We start from the raw sequence: 15,122 nt of genomic DNA on the forward strand, positions 1-15,122 counted from the left end.
TGCAAGTCAGAATTGACACAGGACCATCTCAACGCCCTCTCCTCTCGGAAGGTTAGAGTAACCAGGGCACTGCAAAGCTTTCAGCAATCACTAACTTGACCCTGTTAGCTCAAGCTCCTTAAATTGTGGATTCATGATGTTAAGCTGAATTAGACAGTCTTCAATGAGAAAGAGAATAATCGTCATCATGTGACTGAAGAAACAAGCCTCAAGCAGAGCACTGTAGGCCCTCATCACCTTCGTTCCTAAACCCCCAGCCCTGCCACTTTTCACAAAGATCTGTATAGAGCAGGACTTAACCCTTCTCTGGTAAAAAGTTCACATGGAAAAATCTTGAGAAAGAGTGGTACTGGAATCCTTGAATTTAATATGCTATTAAAATCAAACAGGAGATCGATGAGATGTATCAACTTTAACTTGAAAGCTGTGGCATGGATAAGGACTTCTTGAGCGACCCTTACAGTGACCTCGGCACGCTACTTGGACTGGAAATAAATACATGTGGTGTGTGATATATTTATATTTAAAATCAGAAAATATTGTGTTTGAAACATTTAAAATATGGTGTTGCTCATTTGTATTGAGCTTGTATCCTCAGGGCCCGTGGGAAGAGTTCATTTGTATGTCACTAGACCTGGTGGTTGGCATTTGTCTGCTAAGAGGCCACAGCAGAGGCAAGGCACGGGCAAATTCACAGCAGTGCCTGCCAGGAGCATCTCGCCAGTGTCATCCAGGCACATGGCAAACAAGTCTCTTCGTAACAGTCAGCTTCCCTGATGAACCATTGCTCAAATCACGTCTGGAAGAGGTGTAGGAAGGCCTTTAAGCTATAACTGTGCCTTTTTGTTTCCCAGATCAAGCAGGAGAGTAGTTCTGTATCTCAGAAGCTGATCTAATACCTTCAAAGAGCTACACAGTAATGCTGTGGTGCCCAAGGAACACGCCAGAAGCTCCCCTCGGATCGTGAGTGAGGAGCCCAGGGAACCCAGAATCCAAATCCTATGGAATATGCACAGCCTCACCAAAGGTGTGGAAGCAAAAAGCCACATTCTGCATTTTTCCATACATAGCACTAGCTGATCCTTATGAGACGAGTACAAAAATATTAACCATATCCAACCACAAAACCTAATAAATGAGTGTGTAGAAAAGGGACCCATCAAATCCTAAAAAAAATCCAGCTGTGTGTAATGAGGTCTCTCCTTGTTGTCCCCTGAGCAGTTTGCTTTCAAGCATATTCTAGGAACTGGAAGCAAGTATTCAAGAATAAAAAAGTCATTTCAAATAAATGATGGTGAGAAGCTAATTGGAAAAGCACTCCAATAAATATCACAGAGAAAAAGCTTTAACTCACTTTAATTCAAATATTCCCCTTTTGTTTAATCACTGCAAACCTATGACATGCACCACTGGGAGCATTTTGTTATTGGAAAGTTATTTCTTGACATTATAAGCCCTCAATAAATAGTTATAAAGCAAAAAATGAAGTCCAATGGTTGGTAGACAACACAGATTTCAGATACACTCAATTTCCTTAATTTTTTAAAAACCAGTGACTAGCTACTAGCTAACTCCGTTCCATAGAAGACAACTGTGCAGCTCCCTGACTTCACTGGGGTCAGGATTTCACCATATGGAAAGTGGTAACTTGTGTGTTGCTTCTGTGCTGACACTCGTATTGTGTAACTAAACCCTCAAACAGCTAAAATGGATGTGCCAAAACTGTGAGACCCAGCAGCAAAGAGCCGTTCCACTGTCCTAGTCTTAACTTGTCTAATTGTCTCTTACTGACACTTCTTACATGAAAACTGCCGCTGACATGAATACAGCTGAGAGAAAGAAAGCTCATGACGGGAAATCGGAAAAGCAATCCTCATTGCTCCACGCTCTTCCGCAGTAACGACAATCATCATGAAAGGGCTGCCTCTGCCATTTGTACGTAAATCAGTGTCAAAGAGAGCACGAGGCAGGGTGCTATTGAGAACACCCCTACCATCGAAAGCTGCAGCTGGCCACTCCATGGCCACGAGTGGTGGTGTTAGCAGCAAGGACACTCCACTGACATTTACTTAAATACCAGTCAGATCTCAACATACTTCAAGGTTTGCAACACATTCCGCTCCTCCTTTCTTCACAGTCCCCAAAAGAAAATCAATTTCTTTTTTTTCCCCAAGCTACCTGACCTTGAAAGAAACATTGCTTCTCTTTGTCTGAATGTATTCAGCTGCTTTTCTGCCAACTACAATGCATTCTCTATTCATCAAAATAAAAAGGTGGACCTGAAAGAAATCTACAGGATGTTTTCTTCTGTGTGTGTTGTTCAGAGAGCAATGTTGATTCTCTTCCCAGCTTTTAAATAACCTTTCAGTAATTTTGATTAATTTAAGTCTTAGTGTAACTAAGTCCTGAATTTTCAAAAGAAAAAATGAATGTCTTATGTGATCAATCTAACATCTGGTTTTGAATCAAAATCTTTCCGTGTTATACCTCATGACTTCCCCCTGTCATTGTTCTCTAGAGAAAGACTTTTTACTTGTTTTCTTAAGTACCTTCAAATGATCTTTTCCATTTTGCTACATTTATGTAATTTACTAACTTATAACATGCAATTCAGTTTGCACTTTAATATGCCCTTCGAGCTGACCTCTGTAAAGGTTTCCTAAATGCTGAGGTTACGACTTTGTCAACAGAGGAAGCATTAGCACGGCAGAAGAGGATGACACAAATTGTTCTGCTTTCCTGTGGTTCAGAATGGCAAGGTGCAGATGGCACAAACGTCTGGCAGAGCAACAACATCCTTGGATTGCAGCAGTGATGTGCAAAATGGCAAGAGCAAGCAACTCAAAACATAAATTGACTTATTAGACAGAAATACATCACAAAAAAATCCTTACTAAATTGCATCAAAGACTGCTAGTAGCAGGAGGAGGAGTACACAAGGATGAGTGAGTTTCAGCAAGAACTGAACTTATACAAGGATACTCTGTTCTCAAGGATGCATTTCCCCAATTTATAGGGACAGAAAGGGCGCACAAAATAATTGCAGTACAACTAAGTGAATTAAAACTGTGCCCAGGTTAAAACAATCTTTGCATATGCCTCATTCACTGCAGAGAAATTGTATTATACCACCATCATCCGAATTATCAGAGGCACTCAAAACTTCAAGTAGGAAATGTGTGGATTCAGAAGTTGTAAAGCCAAGTTCTTTCTCTGCTTCCTGCTAAGACACACAACCCTTTACCCCAAATTCTCCAGGCTGAACAAGCCCAGCTCCCTCAGCCGCTCCTCGTAAGACTTGTTCTCCAGACCCCTCACCAGCTTGGTCGCCCTTCTCTGGACTCGCTCGAGCATGTCCATGTCCTTCCTGTAGCGAGGGGCCCAAAACTGAACACAGTACTCGAGGTGCGGCCTCACCAGAGCCGAGTACAGGGGCACAATCACTTCCCTAGACCTGCTGGCCACACTGCTTCTTATGCAGGCCAGGATGCTGTTGGCCTTCCTGGCCACCTGGGCACACTGCTGGCTCATATTCAGCCGACTATCAACCAATACTCCCAGGTCCCTCTCGGCCAGGCAGCTTTCCAGCCACTCATCTCCCAGCCTGTAGCTCTGCTTGGGGTTGTTGCGCCCCAGGTGCAGGACCCGGCACTTGGCCTTGTTGAACTTCATACAGTTGACCTCAGCCCATCGCTCCAGCCTATCCAGATCCTCCTGCAGAGCCTTCCTGCCCTCGAGCAGATCGACACACGCACTTAGCTTGGTGTCATCTGCAAACTTACTGAGGGTGCACTGGACGCCCTCATCCAGATCATCGATAAAGATATTAAAGAGGACCGGCCCCAGTACCGAGCCCTGGGGGACACCACTAGTGACCAGCCTCCAACCAGATTTGACTCCATTCACCACAACTCTCTGAGCCCGGCTATCCAGCCAGTTTCTAACCCAGCGAAGCGTACGCCAGTCCAAGCCCCGAGCAGCCAGTTTCTTGAGGAGAATGTTGTGGGGAACTGTGTCAAAAGCCTTACTGAGGTCAAGGTAAACCACATCCACAGCCTTTCCCTCATCCACCAAGCGCGTCACTTGGTCATAGAAGGAGATCAGGTTCGTCAAGCAGGACCTGCCTTTCATAAACCCATGCTGACTGGGCCTGATCGCCTGCTTGCCCTGCAAGTGCCGCGTGATGACCCTCAAGATAATCTGCTCCATGAGCTTTCCTGGCACTGAGGTCAAACTGACAGGCCTATAGTTCCCCGGGTCTGCCCTGCGGCCCTTCTTATAGATGGGCGTCACATTGGCTAGCTGCCAGTCAACCGGGACCTCCCCCGATAGCCAGGACTGCCGATAAATGATGGTAAGCGGCTCGGCCAGCTCCTCCGCCAGTTCTTTCAGTACCCTCGGGTGCATCCCATCCGGCCCCATCGACCGGAGGGCATCTCCTGCGAGGTCGAGCAGGGACCTGTCTCCATTCCTCCTCAACTCGCAGGTCCCCTCCCTCTGCCCGATGGCGACAGGGCAGGGGGTCCACCCCCCTTTGGAGTGTCTCACCCTGGTCCCTCTCCCTCCGGTCCTGCAGGGAGTCGCTCCACCAGTCTATCTCCCGCTCGCACTCCCTGATATCCCTCAACCTCTGCATCTCCTCCTTGAGCTCCGCCACCATGCGGACCAGGTCGTCCACCTGCTCGCACCTCACGCAAGCAGTCTCTCTGCCTCCCGCCGATGGCAGCAAGAGGCTCAGACACTCCCCGCATACTACTTCTCTCTTCCATCTCAACCTCTTCCTGTTGTCAAGTATGACTGATTTTGGTGCTCATCTGTAAAAAGACAGAGTCCAAGATCTCAAATGATTAAAGATAATTCGCCCATATTAAAGATGATTACAGATATACTTGGCTGCAGTGTTAAGAGCATGAACTCTTACACGCTGTTGAGTATGCTGGTTTTGTAAATCTGGGAATGTATTTCAAAAGCTACGATAACTAGTGGCTAGAACACCTGCTGAACCTCCTTCCTGCATCTGAACTTCACAGCTTCAGCACAATTCACCACCGAAGAGGTCCCTGAATTTGCAGTGGTTTGGAGCTGCTGATCAACAGATCTGCCTTTCCTCATTTCAGCTTGGAGTCATCCTCTGTACACCATCGCTGAGTTAAAAGGAAGGAGCTGAAAGAATTTCAGCTGCAAATTACACTAATAAAGCGGCCTATCCACAACATTATTTTTCAATTGCAGCTGACAAATCTAAGACAAGGGCTGTATGCTATTGGCCTGCACATAGTCTGATAACACAAAAAGCCACCTTTCCTTCTCTTTTTGTACATGTAAGAAACGTTAAACATTTAGTTCACTGTCATTTTCTAATGTTGTCTGAAATACATTGTGACACATCAAAAATGTTCATAGAATGAATAAAAAAAAGTGCTGTCTATTTCAATATACTACCTCTGTCACTCCTTTGCATTTGATGTTGCCTGTATTTAAATGTCTAAAGCTGCCTTAATCATTTATTTTATCAGCTTTCTAAACCATTCTTTTCTCTTTCTGCTATTGTTCCTTTTTTTTTTCTAACAAAATGGTATAAAACACGTATCAGCATTTAGAACAGATGCAGAGCTGGGGATCAGTCACCACTAAAACCAGCGTGGATCAGGTGTATGCAAACCAGTGCCATTCCCTTGAGTCCTATCAGCAGCGAACGTCAGCACGCTTTCAATTCCTGACCCACCTACATGTCGAAATGGCTTCTTTGACCACAGATGAGTCAAATAAAGACCTGGCCTCCAGAACAGTAAGGTTCCCTCACGCACATTCAGACATGGCAGCATTTAGCATTTCCCGCAAGACCCTGCACCTTGAGGATTCAGCTCTCAACAGCACTTCTGCCGGTCAGAAGGGGAGCTGAACTACTTACTCTCCACTTGTAACGTGGTTTGAGATGCCCAGACAAAAAGCACGCAGCTGTGCCATGTATTCAGAGGCCAGCTGAAGACCTGCACCACCCATATTTGTCTGCTAGGAAGCTCTGAGCATGGGAAACCAATTGTTGTAAAAGTGCTCCCACAACAAAGACCTACTCAGATGTGCCCCTGAGATTAATAACCTCTAATTAGGGATTACAAACCAGCAAGAAGGAAGCCCAGAAACATCTCTTTCTGTTGTATGCTAACTGATCCATTGCCAAATATTTATCAGAGGACCCCCAGATGAATTTATTGATGTCAAAATAAGACAGATCTGGCTGGCTTTAAGCCAGGCATAATGGCAGCAGCAGCTACGTTTGATTCATTTATATAGCTCTGTGAATTCATTTCCCAGTCAGCTGAGTTGGAATTCAGAATTTCTCCTGAGAAAAAGCACGACTCCAAATCGTGCACTGGCGCGATATGAACTATATCGTGCTCATCGGCGTATGAACAAAAACGTGTACTGACTAGGCTGAGACACCTACATTCGTCTTCATTTCTGAATTCAGCCAGAACAGGACGATACATGGCATAAAGAGCTGACAGGCTACTGCATTATTGAATCTTTACACAGGGTATTTGTGTTAGGCATGGAGCTTAATTTAGGAAAGTTTGATTTTCCTTTCCCCGCACCCATTCCCTTGCTAACACTTTATTCAAGGAATCAATTAGGCCTTGATCAACCATTGATCAAGAGTTCCCAGTGGGGAGCCTTAATGCATTTTATCTGCAGTTACCATTCCCAAGTAACACCTATTTCTGAGCATGCACTTAATTCTTTTCATCGATGCTTTGCTATCCTTCAACAACCCTGTTAATAGCATTTTGCAGGTCTACTTTCAATGAAATCTTCCTTTGACAAATGAATTAGTGAAACTGTGGGATTTCCATTGGCGTATTTGCTTTTTTCAGCCACAGAGACAAATAAATTCCATCCTCCACACCTGCCCCTGCCTAAAAAAAAAGGTTAAAGTGATGTGCTGGAGATCAAGATGCTAAATGGAAAGCTGTTCCAGAACAAACAGAACAAGATAACCATTAACGTTTTAAAGCAAACAGTCATTATTTTTCACTAAATTTCCTGTGAAGTGAAAAATGTGATACATCTTTACCATCTCCAGGATTTTTCACTATCATTAGCATTTCCTTAGCAAGATTTCTTTTAAAAGAACACAAAAGGTGTGTATCAACGCTGACAAGACTTCAGTATATGATTAAGTAAATCACATGGATTTAAGCACGCACTTAAGATATCTGCTGAATAGAGACAGATTTATACTCATGCCTGAATACTTTGCTGAAAAGAAGCCAAAATGAATTGGTTATAATTAAATTCTTTTGATGAAATTTCTGCAACTCCCTATTGTGTGACACGAGTACTGAAATGCTAATAAACTAGTTAAAATTAAGCTTATTACCAAGTAAAATAAACCACAGAGACACTTCCGCCTTTTCTTATTTTCTAACACCATTTATATAACATTATTTTGCATTAGAGAAGTAAAATACTTGACCAGGCACACACCCCTGACAGAGCAGTAATTGCAGGGTGTTTCAGTTCCAGGAGATGATCTGTGGATTCCTCCACCTCAGGCTGCATTGCTACTCCTGCTTAGGGGAGGAATGGTTTTTAGCTATGTCAGCAGTTAAGCAGAAGCCTAGCTTCAGAACACCACCTGAGAGATGCTGTATGCCAGGAACTGCTCGGTGTGTGGACAGCTCTTTTAAAAATACAACAAACTGAGCTCTAACTGAAAAATCAGGTGTTAATGCACTGGCTGCTCAGAAGCCATTGCATACACCGATCACAACTTGCATGCTCCGAAGCACGTTATGGTAACGCAGCACCTCCCTGCAGCAATACCACGGAGAGTTAAAAATGGCCTTGCTCCCTTGAGAGCCTCCTGCACACTGACAAACACAGATACTGCCCGCTCTGGTACCATTCAAAAATTCCCCCACCCCAGCTTTACAAGGGAGCAGAACAGCCACGTTCACTGTGGCAGGGGGAGGATACAGGGACCCAGTAATTCTACCATTACTCAGAAGTTTCACCAGTAAGAAGTTTTAAAATGTACGCCAATGTGATGGTGTAGGCTAATCAAATGCTGATGGAGAGAAACTAGGAGAAAAGGCAGGACCCCTGACTGATGAGCAGGGCAGAGTGACCACCCTGCCAGTCTTGCAGGACTTTCCAAGGACTGTTGTTTCTCCAGTAACGTAAGACCATCTGGAAGCTGCACCTAATTGGGATTATCTCATCCTTCACATTAGCCTTCATTTCTCCATCTTCAAATAGATTAACCTCTTCTGTGCATTCGCCTTCGACAGCCCTGCATGCTAGACACACTAGGAGCACGAGGCATTTTGCTAGCTGAGCAGCAGAGCAGACATCCTGCTCCACTGAAGTTCAGAACAACTGAGTCTCTGCAGTAGGTCTGAACTAAATTTTCTGTATGATTGATTTCTTCAGCCTGATGGTGAACCCCTCCTTCCTGCTGGGAAGCGACTCCTCTACAGACCGTATTTCAGGAAGAGCAGTAAAAGCTGGAGGTGAACTCATTACGATTTACTGGGACACAGAAAACAAGAGCATTTTCATACATTTCAGGAAAAGCAGAAGTAGCCATTATTTTCAAATCTCTACCGTTCTGTGAGCTATTTCCAACACAGCTAACCAGGCATGGAATTTAGGCTGTAATTTTCAGAGATCCCCAAGTGAGTTAATGGCCTAATCCTTATTGAAAATTCTGGTCTTAACTTTGAGTTGCCAACAGCAGTAACTGCTTCCATAATCAAGTATCATAGTCAGTGATCCTCTGTGTTGTTTTTTTTTGTTTGTTTGTTTTAAAGTGGTTTATGTTATTCAGTTTGACATTTCAAAAAGAAAAAGAGGGGAAAAAAAACACATTATGCTGGTTTAGTTATGTTCTTCCATTTGCGGGCATTAAGTAGCAGCACCGTAACTCTGCCCATAAATCAGAAAAAATGCAGACATCTGAACAAACAAAACTGAAAAAAGTCGTGTATTACAGCTGCAAAAAAGTAAATATGGACTTTTTTTTCTGTGCCTCCAGGAGAACCATCACAGTAAAAATAAATACAGATGCTAAAACTAGAAGGATAATACAAGTAAGAACTGGTACAAGACTATGCATTTTATTAGCATAATTTATATTCTAACAGGGTCTAATTTGGTGTTGAGAAATAAAAAGAGTATCCAGTCTCTGTCAAGACAGAGCCCCGCAGCTGTCTCTTTATCACAAAAATATGAAGGTTAGCCTTATCAGTACTCCATGGATCTTTTATAAATACATATAGACCCTCACATAGGAACTTATAAAAATATCAAATGCTTCTCTGAATTAATGGAATCGAATTTATATATATTAAAGAGAAAATTCAAGCTATGTATAGGTGTTCATTCACATGGCTCTAGCAAAGTCACTGGAGTTGGGAATACTTCAAATGGGGGCATAAATTTAGCTTGAGAAAACAGTGCTGTAAGAAAGAGAACCTGCCTCAGCACTCATAACCACATAAACTCCATTCAAGACCCACACATCTGTTATGCTGGTATTTCTGCCATCAGAAAAATATGAAGTTACACTTTGGGAACTTGCATATGGACAACAGGAGCTTCCAAGTCCCTGGGGTGCCCCACATTGATCTGAAAACAGCTAATGAACCCATCGCTGCTGCTTTGGGAAGAGTCAGGACAAAACAGAAGTGCTATGTATGTTTCCTGACAGCCATCCCAGAGGAATGCATTTCCCCACCCTATTCCCACACAGCCCACATATCACTTCTGCAGAACCCAGAGGATTCATATCTCTTAACGTAACCAGCTAGGATGGTAAAAGGAAGAGGAGAGTGAACCAGGCGTGAGCTCAGCCCCTGCCAGAGACCCATGGTGCATCTCCAAGAAGCAAGGTTTTGCTCCCTTTTTCCTCCTTGGAGCTATTCTTCCAAGCCCTTCTCTCTTTACAACATCACATTGCACAGCCAGCTCAGAGAAAGAGCTGTGAAGTCCAGGGCACCACTCATCTCATGAGGTCAAGACAAACGGTGTCTTCAAGAAAAGGGAAGATGACATCCTAAGGCATGGGAGCAAGTTTGCTGCCTAAAAGCTCAGAGAGGCTGCTGCCAAGGCACTGAGAATGAGAGGCAGAAGCAATTTTGGGGCTTCTCCCAGACTGATGAATGAGAACAGCTCAGTCCAGGCTGCCTGGAGTCCCAGCAGCCAGTCCTGTCCATCTTCACAGCTGCACGCTCTCCCGCAGCAAAAGAATAAAAGTGCTGTGCCAAAAACCTATCTGTGAATGGCCATAAAGAACTTCTGTCTTGATGCTTTTTAATAATTAACCACTGCTAAAGCAGTGGGTCCAGCAAGGGATACAGATGCACCTGGATGCACGCTCGCGCTGTGGCAGGTAGCTCAGCCTGTCGCTGCGCCCGTAAGGCAGCAGAGGGAACGAAACCAGCACCGGCCGAGTGACCGAGGGACAAAGCCCCAGCCCTGCAGCTGGCACAGCTCAGTCTCTTTCCTTATTCAACCTGCTCTAAAGCCTAGGAACAGAAAATAATAATTGGATTCCTTTTCATCCTGGGTAATATTTTACATGCATATATGCTCCTAGTAAACAGAAGGCTAGCAGGTAATTGAAAACACTGCTGATCACACACACATACATACGATCACACATCCATACAAGTGATAGAGAAGCCCTCAAAGTCTTAACCTCCAAAGTCACCTTCTGCTTTTGCATGCAAAGTTAATGTTACTTTCTTCTGCTGTGTAGGTGTCAATGGAGACTGCTCCTTCACCGATTTTCCAAGGGACTGTATTAACTCAATTAGCGTGGCAGACTTGTCTGGGTTAGCTACCTTCTCTGTACCAGTGCACATGGCAATACTGTTATGCGCATCAGGAAAGCCAGCACACAATTTCTAAGCATGCTGTAAGAACATACTAGTTTCAGGCTGCTGCTGTTTTATTTTTCAGTTGGCAGGACTGCAAGTGTAACACAGACACAAGCCACTAATTTCCTCAGCACAAGGTCATAGATGTAAAGTCATACAGGAACATTAAGAGCCTCAAATTTGATCATTTGTGATACACAGACTACAGCAGTTTCTTAACCCAGTAAACCTGCACTTGGAGTCCATATTTTAGACTGACCTTTGATCATACAGACAACTGTAGGCCGCCTCCTGCACCAACCCACGGTAGGTGACTTGGAGGGAGGCTGGATTTCCTGATAACCTTACGCAGAACACAGACAGGAATGCCACAAACCAGCAGGCTGAAGTGGGAGGGAAATGCTTCCTGGCACGTTCACTATTTTTACCTCTGAAGAGCAAGGACCAACATTCTCTGTGACAAACTTGTCAACATAACAGCACCGATAGCTTTATGAATAAAGACGTTTCAACTTTTTTTTACATCCCACAAACCCACACGGTTATTGAACTATCAGGCTCAACAACTGCCAACGACAGGGAATTTTACAAAATGAAGATACAGAACATAAGAAACACGTATCTTTTAAACATACTCCTTGATATTTTCAGGTATTTCTTGCGTGTTCAAGACAGTCCTTTAGTATAACTGTATTTCAGAAACTGCTATCATGTCTCCTCTACGTATCTCCTAAGTAGAGGATCTCTTCCCTTTCCCAAACAGAATCAGGGTAGTCTCCATAATCCCTTCATGCCTATTCTCTCTTACCTGTCCAGTGCTTCTCATCATTTCTGTTACCCTTCACTGAAATGAAGTAACCACAACTGAATCCTGAACTAACAGTGAGCTGAGTCCATCAATTTAAGCAATGACATGATAATATTTTCTGATTCCCTTTGTAAATATGCACCAACTGTTGTATTTGGTTTTTGGAGGCCCATTGCATATTATGTAGATGCCTTTATTAAGCTGTCATCTATGACGCGTAGATCTTTCTCCCAAGAGGTTACAAGTAATTCAGAATCCAATAATGCATAAAAGTAATTTTAAATTGCCCTTTCTACTTTAATTACCTTGCAAGTTAACTCCAAGTTCCAACTAGAACATGCCATCCAGAAACCTAGCTCTTTTCAGCCCTTCAGCGGTGCACCTGACAATCATTCACCGTGTTCATTAATCGAATAATTTGGAGCCTTTCTAGAAAGTAACGTTGCCATTTTCCACTCCTTATCCACGTTATTGCTAAATATATTGAATAAATTAGGTCTTGAATATATTGAATAAATTATTCATCTTCATTGTATTTTGCTACAAATGTTTTCCATTCAAACAAAATATGCTACTTAGTGGTTATGTACCTGATGACTTAATTCATGGCAAACTTTGCCACCTAACCCATAGTTTTTCCTTAGTCATCGTCAGTTTTGAAAGACTTTGCTACACAATTTTGGTTGAATATGCAGGTTGTGCTCCTTGACTCGGTTTTGACTCAGTCTTTTCTTATTCAAGTAAGAATTTCATTTTTTAAAAAAATAATTCCTTTACTGATAAAGATGATTCAGATAGGCAATCTTGCCTTTGCAACAGAAATAACAAGCACAGGAACAAATGTCAAACATAAGTCAAATCTGAAACTAGAAACAAAAACTGTGTGTACTAGATTTTTATACTCTTAAAGGCTTTTCACTAAAATGTAAGTACACGTGTTGCAAGGACCAGCTTGGAAAGATACTGATTTGTGTGCCTTTGCCTTTATACCTCTGCTTACAATACCTCCTTTGGTACAACATTAATGTAGCTCTTAAATCGTAACCATATTTTTTAAGAATCCAATTCATGTCTGATGGGTGTCTCTTCCTACATGCTTCTAGTAAGGCTCATTGGCTTCTTTGTGTTTTTGTTGTGTGTTTGGTGGCTTTTTTTTTTTTTTAATGGCAGATGCACTTGGCAATATCTGTGACCTTGAGTTGTACACATGAGCAAGCAAGAGAGCCCAGTCCTGTAACGCTGTTTATGCATTCTGAGAGAGCTCTTTCGGAGAGGGGTGTCTCAAGGAAGACAGAAGCATGATGTGCATACCAAGCCAAGTGCTTCATGATTTATTTATAGGGAAAAGGGGCATAAAAATTTGCTGAAGGGGAAAGAAAAATGAAGAATCTGACTTACCTTGTCTGTGTAGACGAAGAACAGAATCACAACAGTGAGCTCCAACAGAAATATAATTAACAGCATGATAAAAAACTGTCAAGAGAAGAAGGGACGGGAAAAAAAAAACAAAAAGCAAAAACTGTCAACATCTATTTCATTTTTTTCTGGATGCACAATAAATACACTCAGCAGATCATGCAGAAAGGGGAGTGGGAGTCATACAGGCAGCAAGATGCAAAGCTGCTGTCTTACAGTGGAACAGAAGGCACGCGACATGCAACAACCACAAACGCAGGTAAAGGACTAGGCAGAAACACATCCCTATCCAGGCGTACGGAGCGCTTGTTTCTATCACTGATTCCAGGAGAACAGCATAAAAACCCTCAAAGATCTTTTCCCCCCCACCAGGCTAGTGATCTATTTGACAGCAACACTTGAAGACTCTTCCTAGGTTAGGCTTTATTGATTTTATTTTTCCATCAGATCTTTTCAATTAGGAAGATATCACCGAAAACCACAGTTTAGACTTCCCATTGCTAGAGAAGGTAGCTCGTCCATAAACCATAAAGTCTTGGTCCCTTTTCAAGGGGAACTGTGGGAGAAGTGAAAGGCACACCCAAACGCTAGTATACCAAGCCAGCTTTAAGAGCAGTTTCAGGTAGCTACACGAACTACCCATGGGCTTCAACCAAAAGGGGCTGATTTGTACTTAAGACAGCAACACAGAGTTGGTCTATATCCTTGTCTCCTCACAAGCCAAGGAACTGTATAAAACCCAAAAGGCAAAAGCTAAAAGCAGCGGAAAAAAACCTTTAACACCAGTATTTTGGGTAGATTCTCAAAAGCCCTCAGCTCTGATCATCTTTAGTGGGATGAACTGCAGGCTATGCCACACGCTTCTGAAAAAACATGCCCCCTGTTTTTGTTAAGAAGCTGCATGGGTCTGTAGCAGTGTCAAAACAGCAGATGCACAGACTAGAACAACCCATTGTCTGAGCTGAAAACGAAACGTAGTTTTTCAAAAATGGATGACGAAGTGAGAGTAATTTTGGAAACTTTTTGGCTCAGACAAAGGCCCTGCTCCCTTTAACACCAATTCCACATGCTTAGCAGCTTGCTAGGCTGGAATTCAAATACTGAGCAACACTGACTTAATTGAAACCCCATTCCCAAGAGAAAAAAAAGTTACTATCTCTTTAGCTTCAACCACAAGGCTGCGATCCTATGAAAGTTTAATAGCTACAAAACCTTATCAGAGCTTCTTCACTGCCTGGCAAGTCAAAACCAAACCTTTGAACCTATGGATTTCTGTGATTGAATGGAGGACAGAAGGTCAAGAGGGAGAAAATACCATTTTCCACTACTACAATTAGACTGTCTACAGAACTCATTGCATTTTGCCCCAGGAGTGTTAAATTAAAGTTTATTTTCAAATCTTCATCACTAGTATCTTCACACTTGCCTGACCCTAATACTGGATCCCATTACTGCCCACTTCCAAATCACAGAACTCATTCATGGCAGCGATCTGAGCCGATTTCCATATCATTACCTTTCAGCACTGGCCTTCTCTATAGATTTGAAAATCAGCCTTGGTGCTGCTTGCTTTTTTTTTTTCTTTTTTTTTTTTTTTTAAAGTTTTGCTGTTTTATCCTGTTGCATAGTATTAATTGAAACAAGGCAAATCACATCACTTTCTGATGCACAGGCATTCTGCCCTATTTCTTTAGCTGTGGGGTACTTTTTTGCTCATCCATATTGCACGGGTTTTCCAAAATGCCACTGTCTTCCTGTGAAATTCACTGGCATAGCCCGGATTACGTTAGGCAGACTCTAACACAGAGGAAGGACTGGCACCCCCTTACCAACAACAATCAGCATTTCCTACCACAGGATCCCAGTTTCATCAGCTTAGAATTTTGCCAAACCTTAATTGTCTAGGTTTATATATCCCAAGCTTGTTTCTGTCTAAAGGATAAAAGCTTTTGGAAGAACTTTTAAAAAAGGCACTTCATTTACTTCTAAGAACGAGGCAGGGCAAAGTACGT

General features: G+C 42.8%; 1 protein-coding gene across 11 annotated transcripts in view; it reads right to left on the reverse strand.

Moving 5' to 3' along the window:
- TSPAN4 (tetraspanin 4) overlaps positions 1–15,122 on the reverse strand; it is a 412,293-nt gene that overhangs the window by 39,960 nt on the left and 357,211 nt on the right. For all 11 annotated transcript variants that reach the window (XM_066997986.1, XM_013174382.3, XM_048058647.2 and 8 more), the window contains one exon: positions 13,093–13,167. In XM_066997986.1, coding sequence (XP_066854087.1) covers positions 13,093–13,167 — 75 coding nt within the window. The remainder of the gene's footprint in view (positions 1–13,092; positions 13,168–15,122) is intronic.

The sequence above is a fragment of the Anser cygnoides genome, chromosome 5 (assembly GCF_040182565.1).
Source record: "Anser cygnoides isolate HZ-2024a breed goose chromosome 5, Taihu_goose_T2T_genome, whole genome shotgun sequence".
Classification (NCBI taxonomy): Eukaryota; Metazoa; Chordata; class Aves; order Anseriformes; family Anatidae; genus Anser; species Anser cygnoides.